The 16,150-nt window shown below is 36.1% G+C and overlaps 2 protein-coding genes across 2 annotated transcripts in view; both read left to right on the plus strand.

Annotated features, from left to right (window-relative positions):
- LOC123541111 (uncharacterized) overlaps window positions 1-16,150 on the plus strand; it is a 166,188-nt gene that overhangs the window by 33,541 nt on the left and 116,497 nt on the right. The gene's annotated exons all lie outside the window — the stretch shown is intronic.
- Window positions 5,058-8,285, plus strand: LOC128549798 (GTPase IMAP family member 9-like). The gene is made up of 2 exons (XM_053527449.1): window positions 5,058-5,147; window positions 6,942-8,285. The coding sequence occupies exon 2, from the start codon at window positions 6,943-6,945 to the stop codon at window positions 7,831-7,833; it is 891 nt and encodes a 296-aa protein (XP_053383424.1). The 5' UTR covers window positions 5,058-5,147; window position 6,942; the 3' UTR covers window positions 7,834-8,285.

Below are 16,150 nucleotides of genomic sequence, written 5' to 3' on the forward strand. Positions count from 1 at the left end.
CACAAACATTTACACATGTCTGTATACGTTTTTAAGTAATGGACATACACTCACTCACACACACACACGCACACACGCACACACACACACGCACACACACGCAAACAGACACACACACAAAAGCACACACAAGCATACATACATATACACACACGAGCACACACATGCTTATACGTATAAATCTGTACTGTTTTTAGTCATTTGGATTTTGGTGGATTTTGATGTTTGTAATATTATTTTTTACCGTTTTACATGTCTCTTATATTTCTAAAATTGAATGGCCATTTACATATGTTTTAATGCTATGTTGTATATTTGTATATACTTGTAGTTTGTAAATGGAAGAGACTAAAATAAAAAAATAAAATATATATATATATAATGCCATAAACATTTGAAGTGCTCACGAACAATCGTTAGTCTGATAGTTAAAAGATCAACGTAAAATATTGTATAGGGGTGTCATGCTCGACAGATAAATACAGTGGTTGTTAACACAATGTAATGTAAAAAAAATACATGTTATGTTGTTGTTTTTAATTTGTATTGGACAAGCATCTCCATGAAAATTACACTTACTGCTAACTGAGTTAAAATGATTAAAGATATCTGCAAAATTCAAAAGGTTTTAACCACTCCTAGAGTTTTGATATAATCATGTAGCGCTTATACATATATCAGAATCTAGCAAAATGAACCATAACGCTTTTACGGATTTCGTTGACGAAAACACTAGGCAATTTATCAAAATGTTCATAATAACATGTGAATAACATGTGAAATAAAAATGCTTAATTTAAAATGTATTTTTCATATTTTCTAGTAAGTCATTCTTTTGGAGAACCTGAGGACCTATTATTAAAATCTTTTATTAATTGCATCGACACTACTTAGCCATGTGTTACAGGCGTGCAACACACTTCACCAAACATCTGATTCAAACATCTGATTCTGCAAACATAACAGACTATACTAGATAGCTACTGTCCAGAATTGACTTTCACAACGGAAAAGCCAGCATATATCGAATTTTGAAATTGGTTTTCGATGAAAAAGGTGCCAAACAGAACTATTTCATTGAAACGAGATGTTGTCTTTGTACAATAAAGTATTGCAATCAGATGATGAAGCTGAACAAAGAGAACAGACATTTGACAGAGATATGAACGGGACATTTGTCCATACGTCTTATTTTACTATTTCACTTTTCAGTTGGGTAGTTACTAGCACAGTGAGATTCATCATGTTGCTTACCGAACATATCGTTCCGAAATTCCCCTCGAAGTTTATACCCGTTGCCGATAACGAATCTTACCATAATATGCCGGACGACAGATAAATTGCCTAGTGTTGTCGTCAACGAAATCCGTAAAAGCGTTATGGTTCATTTTGCTAGATTCTGATATATGTATAAGCGCTACATGATGATATTGAACATGCATTGTTATCAATTTCAATACGCTGTAAGGAAGTGAAAATGTTAGCAGTGTAAAAGATGCGTTCAAGAGCTAATATGCATTTACGGCGGAATTCTTCAAAGTATGATCATACGAGTCCCATTGACTTTAAGGGCAACCACTTGGATCATTTACTGCTCCGGTTGACAGCACATGTAGTTTTCTAAGATCTGATTGGCATCCATGAAATAGTCGTCGAAAAGGAGACCGAAGGCTTTGATGATAAAGTTATATCAAATGATTTAGACACCAAGATAGCCATATAGCGGGTAAACTAAACATACACTGATATGAATGCCTTAAATTTTGTTTTATATTTAGTGTTCTCTTTGCTTTTAATGTACAATGATATCCAACCCATTTTATTTAGATAGCAAATAATATCGACGTTTGATTAAGTTAAATATTTGTGAACACATACTGACTATGATAGTAAATATTAGTAATATTTATGATTGTGCTATTTTTACTTTGATTTACTTTAAGTCTACGAAAACATTTTTCCTTTCCATCGTCCGTGCATCAATCTTTACGTTTGCTAAAGTTGCTAAACACCCCTGTTTCTATGGTGGCTGATTTCTGCCATTTCGTTCTTTTCATGTCGGCGGGGCGAAAACACGATAACACGAAAACTCGACAAATACATTATTTGTCGAGTTTTCGTGTTTTCGCCCAGCCGACACGAAAACACGACAACACGAAAACACGACAAATTCTTTTCAGACATCTCTTTTAAAATGTAGAGTAATATGAAGTGTATGTATAATTGACCTGGTTCCAGAAATATTTCACTGGATGCGGGGAGCGGCAACAGTTAAAGAATGAAGGCGGCATCGACGAGCCGAGTGGGGTTAGGTACGGAAAGGGTTAAACCCTCATGTTAGGTGGGTCAGGGCGTAGCTGCCTTTAAATGTTTGAAATATATGTATAAAACGGTGGCCTCTGCTGCATTTCTGAACCCAAATTTTGAAGTACGGGGGTTGGGTATTTCGTGCGAATAAGTTAATCTTCATTGAGGCTCACGCATATACGTAATTATTTTTCTGTTTGTACAGGCTCGGATCTTGGGCAGGGGCCGATGGCCGTGCCATCCCCCAACCAAAACTTTTTCACAATTTAGACCCAAAAATGCAACAGAGGTCATCATTTCATTCCTATATTTCAAAAATGTCCGTGAGGATACCCTCTGACCCTCTAAATCGGAGGGCATGACCCCCTGACGTATCTCAAAATTTGGGGAAAAAATGCAGCAGTGACCACCATTTTATACCTATATTTAAAAAAAATGACAAGGGAAAGACCCTGTGACTCCACTGTCAGGAGGGGGTTAACCGTACCTCAAAATTTGCAGCAGAAGCCAACATTTATTTCAAACATTTAAAGGTAGACACGCCCTGACCAACCTGAAAAAACTCGGTTCGCCGATGCCGCCTTCATTCTTTAACTGTTGCCGCTCCCCGCACCTCAATAAAATATTTCTGGAACCGATTCAGTAATACGTACACTTCGTATGCTTAAAACGATAACTGACATCTGACATATTATTGTACTGTTTTATAATCTCCTAATGCAGCTTTAAGGAATTTAAATAAATTTCGAATTGGCGGTTCGTTCGAATAGAAAGAGAAATGCTTCTAAAACCCTTTACCACTGGCTTCAGAATAACTCCACATTTTATAAGAGATGTCTAAAAAGAATTTGTCGAGTTTTCGTGTTGGCGGGTATAAATTTGTCATGTTGGCGCCCTTTATTTGTCGAGTTTTCGTGTTTTCGTGTCGGCGGGTCGAAAACACGACAGCACGAAAACTCGACAAATAATGTATTTGTCGTGTTTTCGTGTTGTCGTGTCGGCGGGGCGAAAACACGACAACACGAAAACACGACAAATACCCAATTTGTCGAGTTTTCGTGTTGTCGTGTTTTCGCCCCGCCGACACGAAAACACGAAAACTCGACAAATAAAGGGCGCCGGTGTAATGAAGTATTTGGACCCCCATAGAATAATGACCCCCGGTCATTATTCTATAGAAAAAGTGACCCCCCCGGTCATAGTATTATGACCTCCAGATCATAGTACTATGACTCCCCCACGTGAAATAAACTGAACCTCACGAAGAATATTGACTCCCATAAAAAATCGACCTCCGGTCATTTGGTCAAATTTAGTGATAACTCATGTATCTAAGGCCTAATTGCTGCATTTTATGCCCCCACGCTGGGGAGGGCATATAGATTTGCCCTTGTTCGTCCGTCCGTCCGTCCTTCCGTTTGACCATTAGCCCCAGATACCATCACTTGACACAGAAATCAGAGCATTCCGCAACGGAAAAAGGGATTCTAATTCTATCTTGGTGTATACATTTTTTTCAGGAAAATAACAATACACAATACGTTCACAAAACACACCAGTGTCAATAATCCCTGCAAACTTCGGTATGAAGTAATTCTTCAGAAGAAAACTGCACAAGAAACTGCTAGCATAGAACTTAGTATTAATAGAAGTTGCAATACTTAGCAGTGGCAGTAAAGTACGGTAGCGGCAACAATAGAAAGTAGTAGTAGTAGTAGTAGTAGTAGTAGTAGTAGTAGTGGCAGTGGAAGTGGCAGTTGCAGTAGTAGCAGCAGCAGCAGCAGAGGAATAAGTGACAGCAACAACAGCAGCAGGAGAAGAAGAGGTAGATGTACAAGACGTATTAGTGGAAGCAGGTATAGTAGTATCAGTAGTAGCGGTGTAGTAGTAGTAGTAGAAGAAGAAGAAGAAGTACATGTAGTAATAGCAATAGAAGTAGCGGCACCAGTAGTAGTAGTACAATCAAAATGTTAACTATTGGCAATGGAGGGTATTAGAGTTGTAGATCTAGTACAATTGTCCGTTAGGTTTGGTGGGGATCACTTTTTAATAGATATTATCGTCGAAAGTCTTTTTAGGAGTCGGTGTTTTACACGGAAAGAGTAACTTTTTAAAATAGAATAATGTCCGGGAATCGATATTGTATGAGAGTTCAAATGTAGTAATTTTGGCAGTGAGTATTTTACATGGAAGGAGTCACTTTTTCTATAGAATAATAACCGGGGTCGTTATTCTATGAGATTCGAAGGGAGTCATCTTTAGGGAGTCAGTATTTTACTTGGAGGGGTCAGTTTTTCTATAGAATAATGACCGTGGGGTCGTTATTCTATAGAGTTTTCAAAGGGAGTCAGTTTTTTATAAAGGGAGTCAATATTTTACAGGAAAGGAGTTACATTTTCTATAGAATAATGACCGGGGGTCGTTATTCTATGGGGGTCGAAATACTTCATTACACCGGCACGACAAATTTATACCCGCCAACACGAAAACTCGACAGATAAATCTATCGTGTCGGCGCCCTTTAAACGTCGAGTTTTCGCGTAAAATTTGTCGTGTTTTCGCCCCGCCGACACGACAACACGAAAACTCGACAAATTAGGTATTTGTCGAGTTTTCGTGTTTTCGTGTTGTCGTGTTTTCGCCCCGCCGACACGACAACACGAAATGGCAGAAATCAGCCACCATATGTTTCCGATATCGTCAAGCTTGTTGACCTAAGATAACATGCAAGACTGGGATCGATAAAATGACAAATCACCCTGTCATTATCGTCGTAATAGCTACGTGTCACTCTTTCCTTGTAACAAGTTGGTGGAACTTTGTTTTTAATTTTCAAACAAGTAAGTGATTTCTAATTTTTGTTACCTACTAGTATTTTTTATTTATTCTTACTAGATTTCTATCATGTGATAATAATTCATTTTCATTTCATCGTATTGAAAATGTCACTCGATACAGAAAAGGGTTACACAGAGATAAGGCAAAAATACTACATGACATATGACAAAAAGCATGTACACAGCACTTCTTAAAATATTCACATGGTGGTAGTTTTGAATGGAAGAAATGTGAATAAATGCATAGAATAACTTGACAGAATAAGTAATAAGTGACATCTTTGAAATTAAACCGAAGTTCACAAATCGATCAATAATAGACTCAGTTTCAAATATCTCTATATGACTTTTGATTGCATCATTCTACATTTTAAGAACCTACTGTTTAATGGTTAATGTAAGCAATAAACTTTGTTCCCTCCCAGAGACTTTATATGTCCCTACAACAGTCGTAACTTAGGCACGGGTACCTACAAAGCGGATTACACTATTAATTAACTATTTTGTATCATTATATGTCAATGTTCTAAAGCGCAAACATGGCTTTTAAGGGAAATATGAAATAATTGGCAACAGTTCTTATTAGAAAGAACTAGGTGAAACATTAACACTAACGAAAAAGGTATCTAAATCGGACTACAAACCAGAAAGATATAGCCATTTGAATACTATCTTTGTACCCGAATGGCAGCCATTTTGAAAACAGAGACATCATCATTCTTACCTTATATAGGCATTACCATAATTATGTGGAAAATCAGTGAAAGACAACTAAGAGAAACATATTTTGTGGACCATAATATAAAATGCACCTTAGTATGTGCGTAAAAGTGTATACCTTAAATTTAAACTCCATGTTTAATTGTAGTTAACATAATTTTGCCATATAAACAATATTTGGTAATGCCCATATAAGGAAAGAACGATGACATCACTTTGCTCAAAATGGCTGCCGTTTCAATAATTGATAATATTTAAATTGTCATATCTTTTTTTGTTTATAGTCCGATTTTCATAATTTTTTCGCAAGGATAGAATATTCATTTTTTTTTCAAAATATATACATTGTCAAATGTTGAATATTCCCCTTCGTTGCTTCATTCAAGGACGTCGTTTTTAACGCTTGATTCTTGTTATATTTTCTTAACTTCGTTCCGATATCAAGGGAAAAGGGGGGTATCAGCTGCATTTTGGATTTTTATTGGCCCTGATCGCCGAAAAAAAGTGATGCTACTAATATTTCATAAGAAGGAAATTAGTCGCAACTACTGTTGAATTAGTCACTTGTACCTATATGATATGCGCTAACATAACACAGGAACCTATTTATTAAAAGTAATTTCATTACCTACTGACATAAAGAGAGATTTCCGTTTAAATTGGAAGTAATATTTATACCAAAATGACGGAAAAAGTGAAGCTTTCTTCTTTGTATTCAAATATCTCTTTCACACACTGCACTACGTCTGATTTCATCATGTTTCATTGCATTCAATCTTATCGTCAGGACAAAAGAAAATCAAGAACAAAAAGGGAAATAATTTGAGAATTATTTAAGACAAAGTCATGTCGGACGGATAGGACGGACATACGGTCGAGTGGACTGTATTACTATGTCCCCATCTGTCTTACGCTAAACAACTTTAATCGCAAGACGGTATAACTAGCTTTTTACTAATTGGTAATTTATAGGTGTGAATGGAAGTAAAATTACCTGAAGTGTTTTACAATATTTCGAAGATATAGTGTTAATGAAACAGAGGGGTACTTACAATGTTTATTTATATTACATTTCAGGATGTCTGCGAATTACGAAAGGAAAATAGTCATTGTTGGGAAAACCGGAAATGGCAAGAGTTCTCTAGGGAATGTTTTACTTAGAAGGCGTGCGTTTGATGAAGCACGTAGCTTTAATGCTATCACTAAAGAATGTAAAGTGGAGAGAGATGAGGGAAATATATCTATTGTTGACACTCCTGGTCTTTTCGATAGCGACGGAGAGAAAAGTCTGGTAATGCAAGCTTTGGAGGTCCAAACGGCAATAACACAACTTTGCCCAAATCCCCATGCCTTCCTTATTGTGCTAAATGGATCCACCAGGTTAACGCAAGAAGAGTTGTCAACTATTGATGTCCTTCGCATTATTTTCGGTGAGCAGTGTTTGACAAGGGCTATCATAGTTTTAACTCATATTGAAAATAATGAAGACAAAACACAGCTGAGAGCAAGGCTCGACAAAAGTAGCGGAATGATCAACTTGATTAAGCAGTGCGGAAACAGGTTTGCTAGAATAGACAATAGGGAACCAAAACCTGAGCATATAGAACGTATCAACAGACTTGTGGATAAGGTATCTCGGGCAGGAAATGTCAGCTTCAAGAATACATTTCTGTATGTACACCAGCAGGTGCTTCGAGAAGCACTTAAAACCCATGATAGTGGAAAAGTACACGAGCAAATTAAAAGGTTGTCTGAGCAAATCATGCAGGCTGTGGAAGAAGAAAGGGAGTTGAATAAAAAACGCTGGAAAGCAGCAGGCGTAGGTGCGGTTTGTGTTGCTGCAGGGATAGCTTATTTTGGAGGAGGCCCTACAGCAATTGCAACAACAGTTACAAATCCTGAAGCGGTTCGAGTGGTAATTGAAAAATCTGTAAATGTTGCAGTTGGGCTGATTAGTTCTACTCATTGACGAGTTTTGTTTTAACTGATGCTGACGGCGGGAACATCAAAATAGTTCCACCGCTTGAAAAACTTTATTTGTGAGAGGAAAATTATATACATGTAGTACTATTCAGTATTTATCTGATTAGCTATCCTTTGTTGTTGTTGTTTTTGTTGTTGTTGTTGTATTGTTATGGTTTCACTTCAATATATATGTAGTTAAGTAATATATATCGTCTTTCCAAAAATGACAATAATATTAATTACGGTGATGAGAGGATTTCGCCAAATTCGCTTTAGACATAGTTAAAGTTAGAAGGTATCAAGAAATTTAATACATGTATACAGGTAGAACTTTCATAGAAACATGTCTTAACTTTTTTTTTTCACTTGTTCTCTCTAGTAAGAGGATTATTGTTGTCACTGATTAATGTTTTAATCTTTACTGATATAATCAAATAAATTGCGTCTTGTATCATGTACAGTGTACATTTTTCCATTTGAAGATATGTTAACATCACTGTTTACATAACCACCAGTATATTTAAATTTTTAAACTTTGGCAATATGGTAATGATAACGAACTACTAAAATGGAAAAGTGAGTATGTCTCCGAAAAGAAGCAAAAAGTTTTTGTTTGATCATAGGTATTCATAATACCTGATATCTCTGCTGGGGTTCGCCAAGGGTCCGATCTTGCTTTCTTTTGATAATGTTCAACGCTAACGATATAGCTGAAAATTAACTCAGCGTTACGTGTTTTGTTGCAGACGACCTTTCTCTAGCCGTCTCATATGATGATATACAACGAGTATGTAGAATCAGCATTCAAACAATGGCTTGGCCCCAAAAAAGACTGAGCTTATGTTTTGTCATCAAAGTCAAACCAACATTATCGTCTTTGTTTTGTCATCATAAAGATTTAGCTTGACACCTTCATCGGATTTCAGATGGCACAAACAAATCGAGAACCTCACGCTGTCAGCCTAAAAAGTATTAAATACAACATGTGCATTTAAGAACGAAATGCTATGATTTGTGCGTTTCTATTTTATAAACCACATTGTGATTTCTTGCAAATCCATGAATCGCGCCGCAATAAAAGCTGCGCGCGTAGGAACAGGTTTAACACGGCCTGTGTCAATAAATTCACTTAACAAAGTAGGCTGGGTTTCTCTTTCGTACAGACGTAATATAAAAAGGTAGTTCCTGTTTATAAATAAAAAACGGTATTCTCATATAGTATTTAGAGGATATTTTCCTATCTTCTGTTCCAAAAACATAAAGCTATCCACTTCTAAATATTGACTAGTACAGTACTGTAGCACATTTTACTGAAACGTACAAAAATCTGTTTTGCCTTCCGCTACCGAATTATGGAATACATTCTTTAAATTATTTAAATTAGGAATAAAATAATGTACAAAACTGCAGTTGTACCTTAAAGTCATTTTCTATTCGGAAAGGAATAGTTTTAGTAATCTGACTGATGACTTTTTTTAAAAAAAATATCTACCTTAGAGAAAGTACTTTTTGTAATTGCGGATATGGGGTTGACAATGCTGGACAATTCTTTTGTTTTCGTTGCCCAAAATATAACACTCAAATAACCATGCATATTTCAGGGACAGGGGCTTTCATGCACTTAATGCAAACATACTGCTATTTATTAAAGATACGTTTGAGTTAGAAAACGACTCAGTTCCATTAACATCTGTTCACAAGTTCTTAAAAATGCAGAACGATTCACTTCTTACATAATCAGCAAAACCTATATTTAAAACAGACTCAATCAAACCGAGTCTGCTATTATTCTTCTTGGTTGCATTCTTTGCTTCCAAAGGATCTTTATTTTACAGATATTATTGTTATTTGAAACCTGTACTTGTACGTGCATGATATCATTCTTTATTTCAATAAGCGTTTTTGGTATCTACAGTTTTCGGTTAATTTTGCTGTGCAATATATGTAGTTGTAAAACATTCAGTTTACGTGTAAGGAGCAACTCTAACACATTTTTGGGACAAAATTTAGCAGATGCTTAGTATTAGGTATGGACCTTTATGTGCGTACAGGCAGGTATGGAACATATTTATTTAAAAATGCTTGAAATTCTACAGGAAACATCACTTATTAGAACGAAAAAAAAAACCACTTGTTTTCCATTCAATTTACCCCGCCATATGCGAGATTTTCAACGTTTGCTTTTAGAAGCATACGCGGAAGCTGTTATTTTCTTACTTATAAACATACAACTGATTTGAGATAATTATTTTCGATGAAGCAAGTTTTTTTTAGGTTTTACCATCTAGTGGATAAAGCACATTATAGCCTTTTTACTTTTAAAATATGTTTTCTAATATTGTTATTGATTAACAATGAATAAGTAGTTTTGTGTGTGAAATGCCTAAGTCTGTTTGCATGTCGATCAACATTTCTGCAGTGTCGAAGCCTTCCAGATTAGCTTTTGGGGTAAGCAGCTGCACATTCGAAATACAGGTCACATGTTTGATCCCCAGATTAATAGTGACATCTTTACTGTACACGTGTTGCATAGATAGAAGGTACCTATTACTTTTAGAGTACTTTGTTAATACTGATAAAAATCTAGGAACTTCTGGTAAAACGTAGGAAAATAAGTAAAAGCAATTTTATCGATGATAAAACAGTCGTGTCACATTTTCCTGTGGCATATTGAGCTTGTATAATTTGCCCTCGGGTGAGGGGGTGGGGGTGTGCAGTGGCGATGTTGGATGAAAGGCTTGTTAGTCACTTTTGCGGATTTTGTGTTATTGAATGCTCCAATCAAGCTTTCTGAGAATATAGCAGACTTAATTGTCACTCAGATGATAAACTATGATCATGCGCTTTAGCAAATTATCTTCGCCTGCCATGATTTTCGATGACAAGACGTTTTCATTGGCGAAGACGACTTCCGGGCGATATAATCCAATTATTACACTCATATTACGGAGCTATAGCACTAAGATTTTTAAGAAAGATTATACAGTTCCCCAAAAGACAGCCAATCATTGATAATTAAAAAAATGCGGACATGGAAGCCATGTACATGTCAAAATACTGTTTATGACAATATTAATGGCTCATTGTCACAGGGCCAAAAACAATTCAAAAAGACTTTTTGCCCTAGAAAACATTATCACTGTCATATATTTATGTGTATTTGTTTCATGAATCCATACGGTAAGTTACATCCAGTGTGCACTACACAGTACAAATCGTCATCAGTATCACTCAGTTTCCCTAGAACAAACCATAACACATTGGGATTATCTATATCTAAAACAGTCATGTACAGGTTAAAAAACGACTTTACCGACAAATAAATACCACCCGAATTTGTTTTAGTAATATCTTTTTTATGTTTGATATGAAGCGTAACATTTTCAATATGTATACTTTCTGAAGTGTTGGTTTTAGTTTCTTGAAACACTATTATATCAAACTTTATTAGTCAAAACCTCAAGTGTGATTTGTTCAGATACAAGGCCATAAACATTTAAAGATAATATGGTTTCTGATAGTCATTACAATATATATTATTTAGATAGATATGAAACCTGAAATCTCCCTCGGCGTTCCCTGTGTATTGGTGATTTCGTTGTCTGTACATTCCATAACGTTACTTTCAGTCTGATTTATAAAAAATCAATTTGACTGGAGCCCCGACTGATGATGAAAGAGTTATAGAGGTTTCTTCACAAAGTGGACTTGAAACACCAGAGATAAGACATTTCTAACCAACTTCTCCATTTTCAGTTTGTGATGAGTCAACATGAGGCCTCTTAAAAATGTCTCCTCTAATGGCGGCTTTGCATTACTCAAGGATTTGGATTCACGGATTAATGTGTCATATTTATTTGGAGTAGTAAAGTCAATAAAATTGGTTTTGGTTTGGTCGAGGCTTCTGTACGGAATCGGTAAATGTAAATCTGTTCTGGACACTGATGACGGGGCGGAGTTATGCCTTTGTGCTTTGGAATCTCAGTGGCTACGTAATGGAATGTTTCATAGGGTTCTATTTGGCATAAATTTGAATTATTCTTCGTAGTGTTTCCTCGTGATCGGATTTTCAGGCATATCGGTTTCAAACTTGTACGGTATGAAATTTACCAAATGCTTGTCACAGACAATGTACGCATTAAATCTATTTGCTTTCAATTTCCGTATAATTGGAAATAGTTTCTGGTGGCGTTTTCAACTCTGGCGGGAATTGTTCATTAATACAGTAGTCTATTTTCTGCTTGTTTATATTAACACCAACGTTTCTAAAACGTTCCCTCTGATTTGGTTCAGAAAAACGTCGAAATTCATGCACGCGTGTTTTTACTGTACGGACCTGTGTGCACGGTCAAACTTGATCTTACTAACAGTAAGCTTACCCACTGTGTTTACTGTCGGGTCGTTAGCATGAGATCTTTTAGAACGATCGTAATTCTGATTCACAGTCTTCAGTATTTCGGTCACGTTTTTTTCTTTTATACCTATACACAATAAGCTGTTCTTCGTGGATCTATACTTGATGTCGAGCAGTTTCTCGCGAATTTGTGTGGATAGTTTGTTTTTAAAACACACGTTTCCGTGCTGTATACCACATATGGGTGACGAACATGTCTGTTTTGATTATAGAAGTCATTTGTTATATCTCTCACAGTTTGGCAATATTTTTCAGCTTTTATCATTTTTTGTTTTTCAAACAGGAGTTTTTATTTTCCAAATCCGCAACATCGCATCTGACTGTAGCCGTTCCGTGATCTCAGCCCTCTATAATTGGGAATCCTTGTTGCTAATAGTATGTAATTGAAATCGCGCTGTTGTATCCGTCATGCAGGTGATCTTGACCATCGTTTACTCTTAAAAATGACATAAAAATGTTAGACAAGAGGACATGGCGACCCTATATCTCTCGCCTAAATACTTGTAAAGCTATTAAATGCTTTATATATTTTAGTTGATTTTACACATTTAAGAATGTCTAGGAAATGCCAAAGAAAAATTATCACAACAAAAAATATCATTGTTGGGAAAACCGGAACTGGCAAGAGTTCTCTGGGAAAAGTTTTACTGGGATGGCATGTATTTGATGTAGCATGTGGCATAAATGCTGTCATTAAAATATCCGAAGTGGAAAAAAATGAGGAAAATATATCTTTGTTGACACACCTGGTCTTTTTGTAGCGACGGAGAAAAAAAAATGTTATTGCAAGCTTTGGAGGTCCAAAAAGCAATAAAATGTTGCACCGAGCAGTGTTTGAGAAGGGCTATCGTAGTTTTAACACATATTGAAAATAATGTAGATAAAACGCAGGTGAGAGGAATTCTCAAAACAAATAGCGCAATGAACACCTTGATCATGCAGTGTGGAGAATAGACAATAGAACGCCAAAACCAGAGCATATAAAACGTATTATCAGTCCTGTCGATCAAGTATCTCGGACAAGACAAGACAGTTTCAAGAATGAATATCTGCATGTACATAAGCAGGTATTACAGGAAGCAATTGAAAGCCATGATAGTGGATCAGTTCACGAGCAAATTAGAAGGTTGTATAAGCAAATCATGCAGGCTGTAGAAGAAGAAAATGCGTGTAATAGAAAATGTTGGATAGCAGCAGGCGTAGGTGCGGTTTGTGTTGCTGCAGGGATAGCTTATTTTGGAGGAGGCTCTACGGCAGTTGAAACAGGAGTTTGAAATTCTGATAAGGCTCAAGTGGTAATTGACAAATATATAAATGCTGCAGCAGGGCTGTTAAGGTCTGCCCATTGACGAGTTTTGTCTTAACTGATACTTACGGCGAGAACATCATTACCGAGTTTTGTTTTAACTGATACTGACGTCGCGCATTCGACATGATTAAAGTTACAAGGTATCAGGAAAATTAATACATATGTATATCCTCGTATCATGTGTTCTGGACAGTCTAACAAATACAGTCATATTTTAAAACTAAATAACTCATCTTTTATACCACCATTTCTTTAAAATTTGATCCCTTCCTGATCATCCTGATTTAAAAAATACACATTTCTATTTTCGTTGGGTTCACAGTAACACACTGTATCAGTGACCTACTTTCGAGCTATATTTAGAAACTGATACTTTTACCATTCCTGTTAACATCACTGTTGTGAAACTGTATCACAGCAAAAAGTATCTAATTTGGAAATGTCACCTGTTTTATAAAAATGGAATTTAACATTTTTTTTAAATATTGCTACATTAAAACGATAGGTATGTACAAATGATATGGTTGCCAAGCAACTTATGTGACAATTGAAATAATTCGAAAACCCCAAATTGCTACATATTTTTCATAACCTACCCATATAAATAATAAAAGGGTATAGCCTGAATTTCCTTTAAGAGTAAACACTTTTCTTCTAAAAGGATTTTGGCCACTTTTAACTTCAAAATCTTGGTTAAGCTTTTCGTACTAGTTCATATTTTGTGTAAAGTGTTTGACATACGGCTTCGATACTTTTAACATATGTTTATTATAACAGTCTCTATCTGTAGGCAAGAGTACATAGCTCTGTCAACTATTTTGGCTGAACTATGGCCCTTTTTTGGACTTAGAAATTGGTACAATTTTCGTACAAGTCAGCGTTTTGTCAAAACTATTTGACATGTGGTTTTGAAACTTAAAACACTTGTTAATCATCATGACTTCTATCTGCAGACAAGAGTACATACTCTGTCAACTATTTTGGCTGAATTATGACCCTTTGTGTACTTGGAAATTGGTTCAGTTTTCATACAAGTCCACGTTTTGTAAAAACTATTTGAGATGTGGCTTTTAAACTTTGAACATCTGCTTATCATCAAGATTTCCATTTGCAGACAAGAGCACATAACTCTGTCAATAAATTTGACTGAATAACGGCCCTTTCTGGACTTGGAAATTTGTTCAGTTTTCGAACAAAATATAATAGGTAAGGGTAGATTTCTCGGAAGCATTGAGCACCATAAACACAGCCTCAGAGCCACTCATTTGCAAAGTACGCCCACAACAAAAAGAAGCTGTAACGGAAAAATATTACAGATGGGTTGCTTCAAAAATCCAACAAATACATTTTAATTTTATGCAAAATATAGATAGAGGGGGAGGAGTAAGGGTAGAAAGGGGGTGGGGGTTGGGGTTGAAGGGGAAAGTAGAATAAGGATGGATATACAAAGGGAAGCTACGCTCCTTAATCACAGTTACACTACAACGTAAACCACAGTAGCGCAGACATTCATCTACTAAAGGCAAACACACACACATCCACACACAACTAACTTACATAGATAAACATACAAGTAAGATATAACAACACTGTCGGGCACCGCCGTAGGATTCCGGCAGCCAAAATTAAGTTGGGCACGATACCTTACTCATAGTAAAGGGGGGTGGGGATGCCAAAACAAGGGAGCACAATTGTAAGGGGAAAGGACGGGGCGATAGGGAGAGTGAGGAGAAAACGGAGAGAAACGCTTACAACGAACAAGACAACAAACACAAGACAAAATACAAGCCAGACAGAAAACAAGTTGAAAATAGGGGCACTTCCTTGGAACGGTCGGTAACCTATATAAATGAAACTGTGGGTCAAACGCGTTTAGGGCATGCCAACCTCGCACTTACACTACGTACCTGCACGTACAAAAATATCTATACCTGCAGGTATAAATTATACCTTCACGTACAATTCTGACTTGTATAATTTACACCTGCAGGTACAATTCTATACGTCGCACTTACCCTATTCCCAACAAGTCAGGCAAGACAATGCTAATTAAATGCATACAACAAAGAAGAATACATATACAAAACAAAATACGAGATAGACAGTAAATAAAATGTCAACAACAAACAAGACTACATACGCAACACAAAATACAAGAGACAGAAAACAAGTTGAAAATAGGGGCACCGCCTTATGTCAAAACTATTTAACATGTGGCTTTGAAACTTTGAACACTTGTTTATCGTCATTATTTCCATCGGTAGGCAAGAGTATATAACTCTGTCCACTAATTTGGCTAAATTATGACCCTTTTTGGACTTAGAAATCAGTTACATTTTTCATACCAGTCTATATTTTGCCTATACTGTTTGTCAAATGGCTTTAAAACTTTGACCACTTGTTTTCCATCATAGTTTAAATATGTAGGCAAAACTACATAACTAGGACAAGGACTTTAGCTCAGGTATGGCCCATTTTTGACAAAGAAATTAGTTAAGTTTTTCATACCATTCCATTGTTTGTCTAAACTGTTTTATATATGGCTTTGAAACTTTGAACACTAGCTTACCATCATGGTCACTCATTGCCATATAGTGC

Source organism: Mercenaria mercenaria, chromosome 16 (genome assembly GCF_021730395.1).
Source record: "Mercenaria mercenaria strain notata chromosome 16, MADL_Memer_1, whole genome shotgun sequence".
Lineage (NCBI taxonomy): Eukaryota > Metazoa > Mollusca > Bivalvia > Venerida > Veneridae > Mercenaria > Mercenaria mercenaria.

What these genes read in the sequence shown, in the direction of transcription:
- LOC128549798 (XM_053527449.1), top strand. Translation starts at nt 6,943, where the DNA reads ATGTCTGCGAATTACGAAAGGAAAATAGTCATTGTTGGGAAAACCGGA.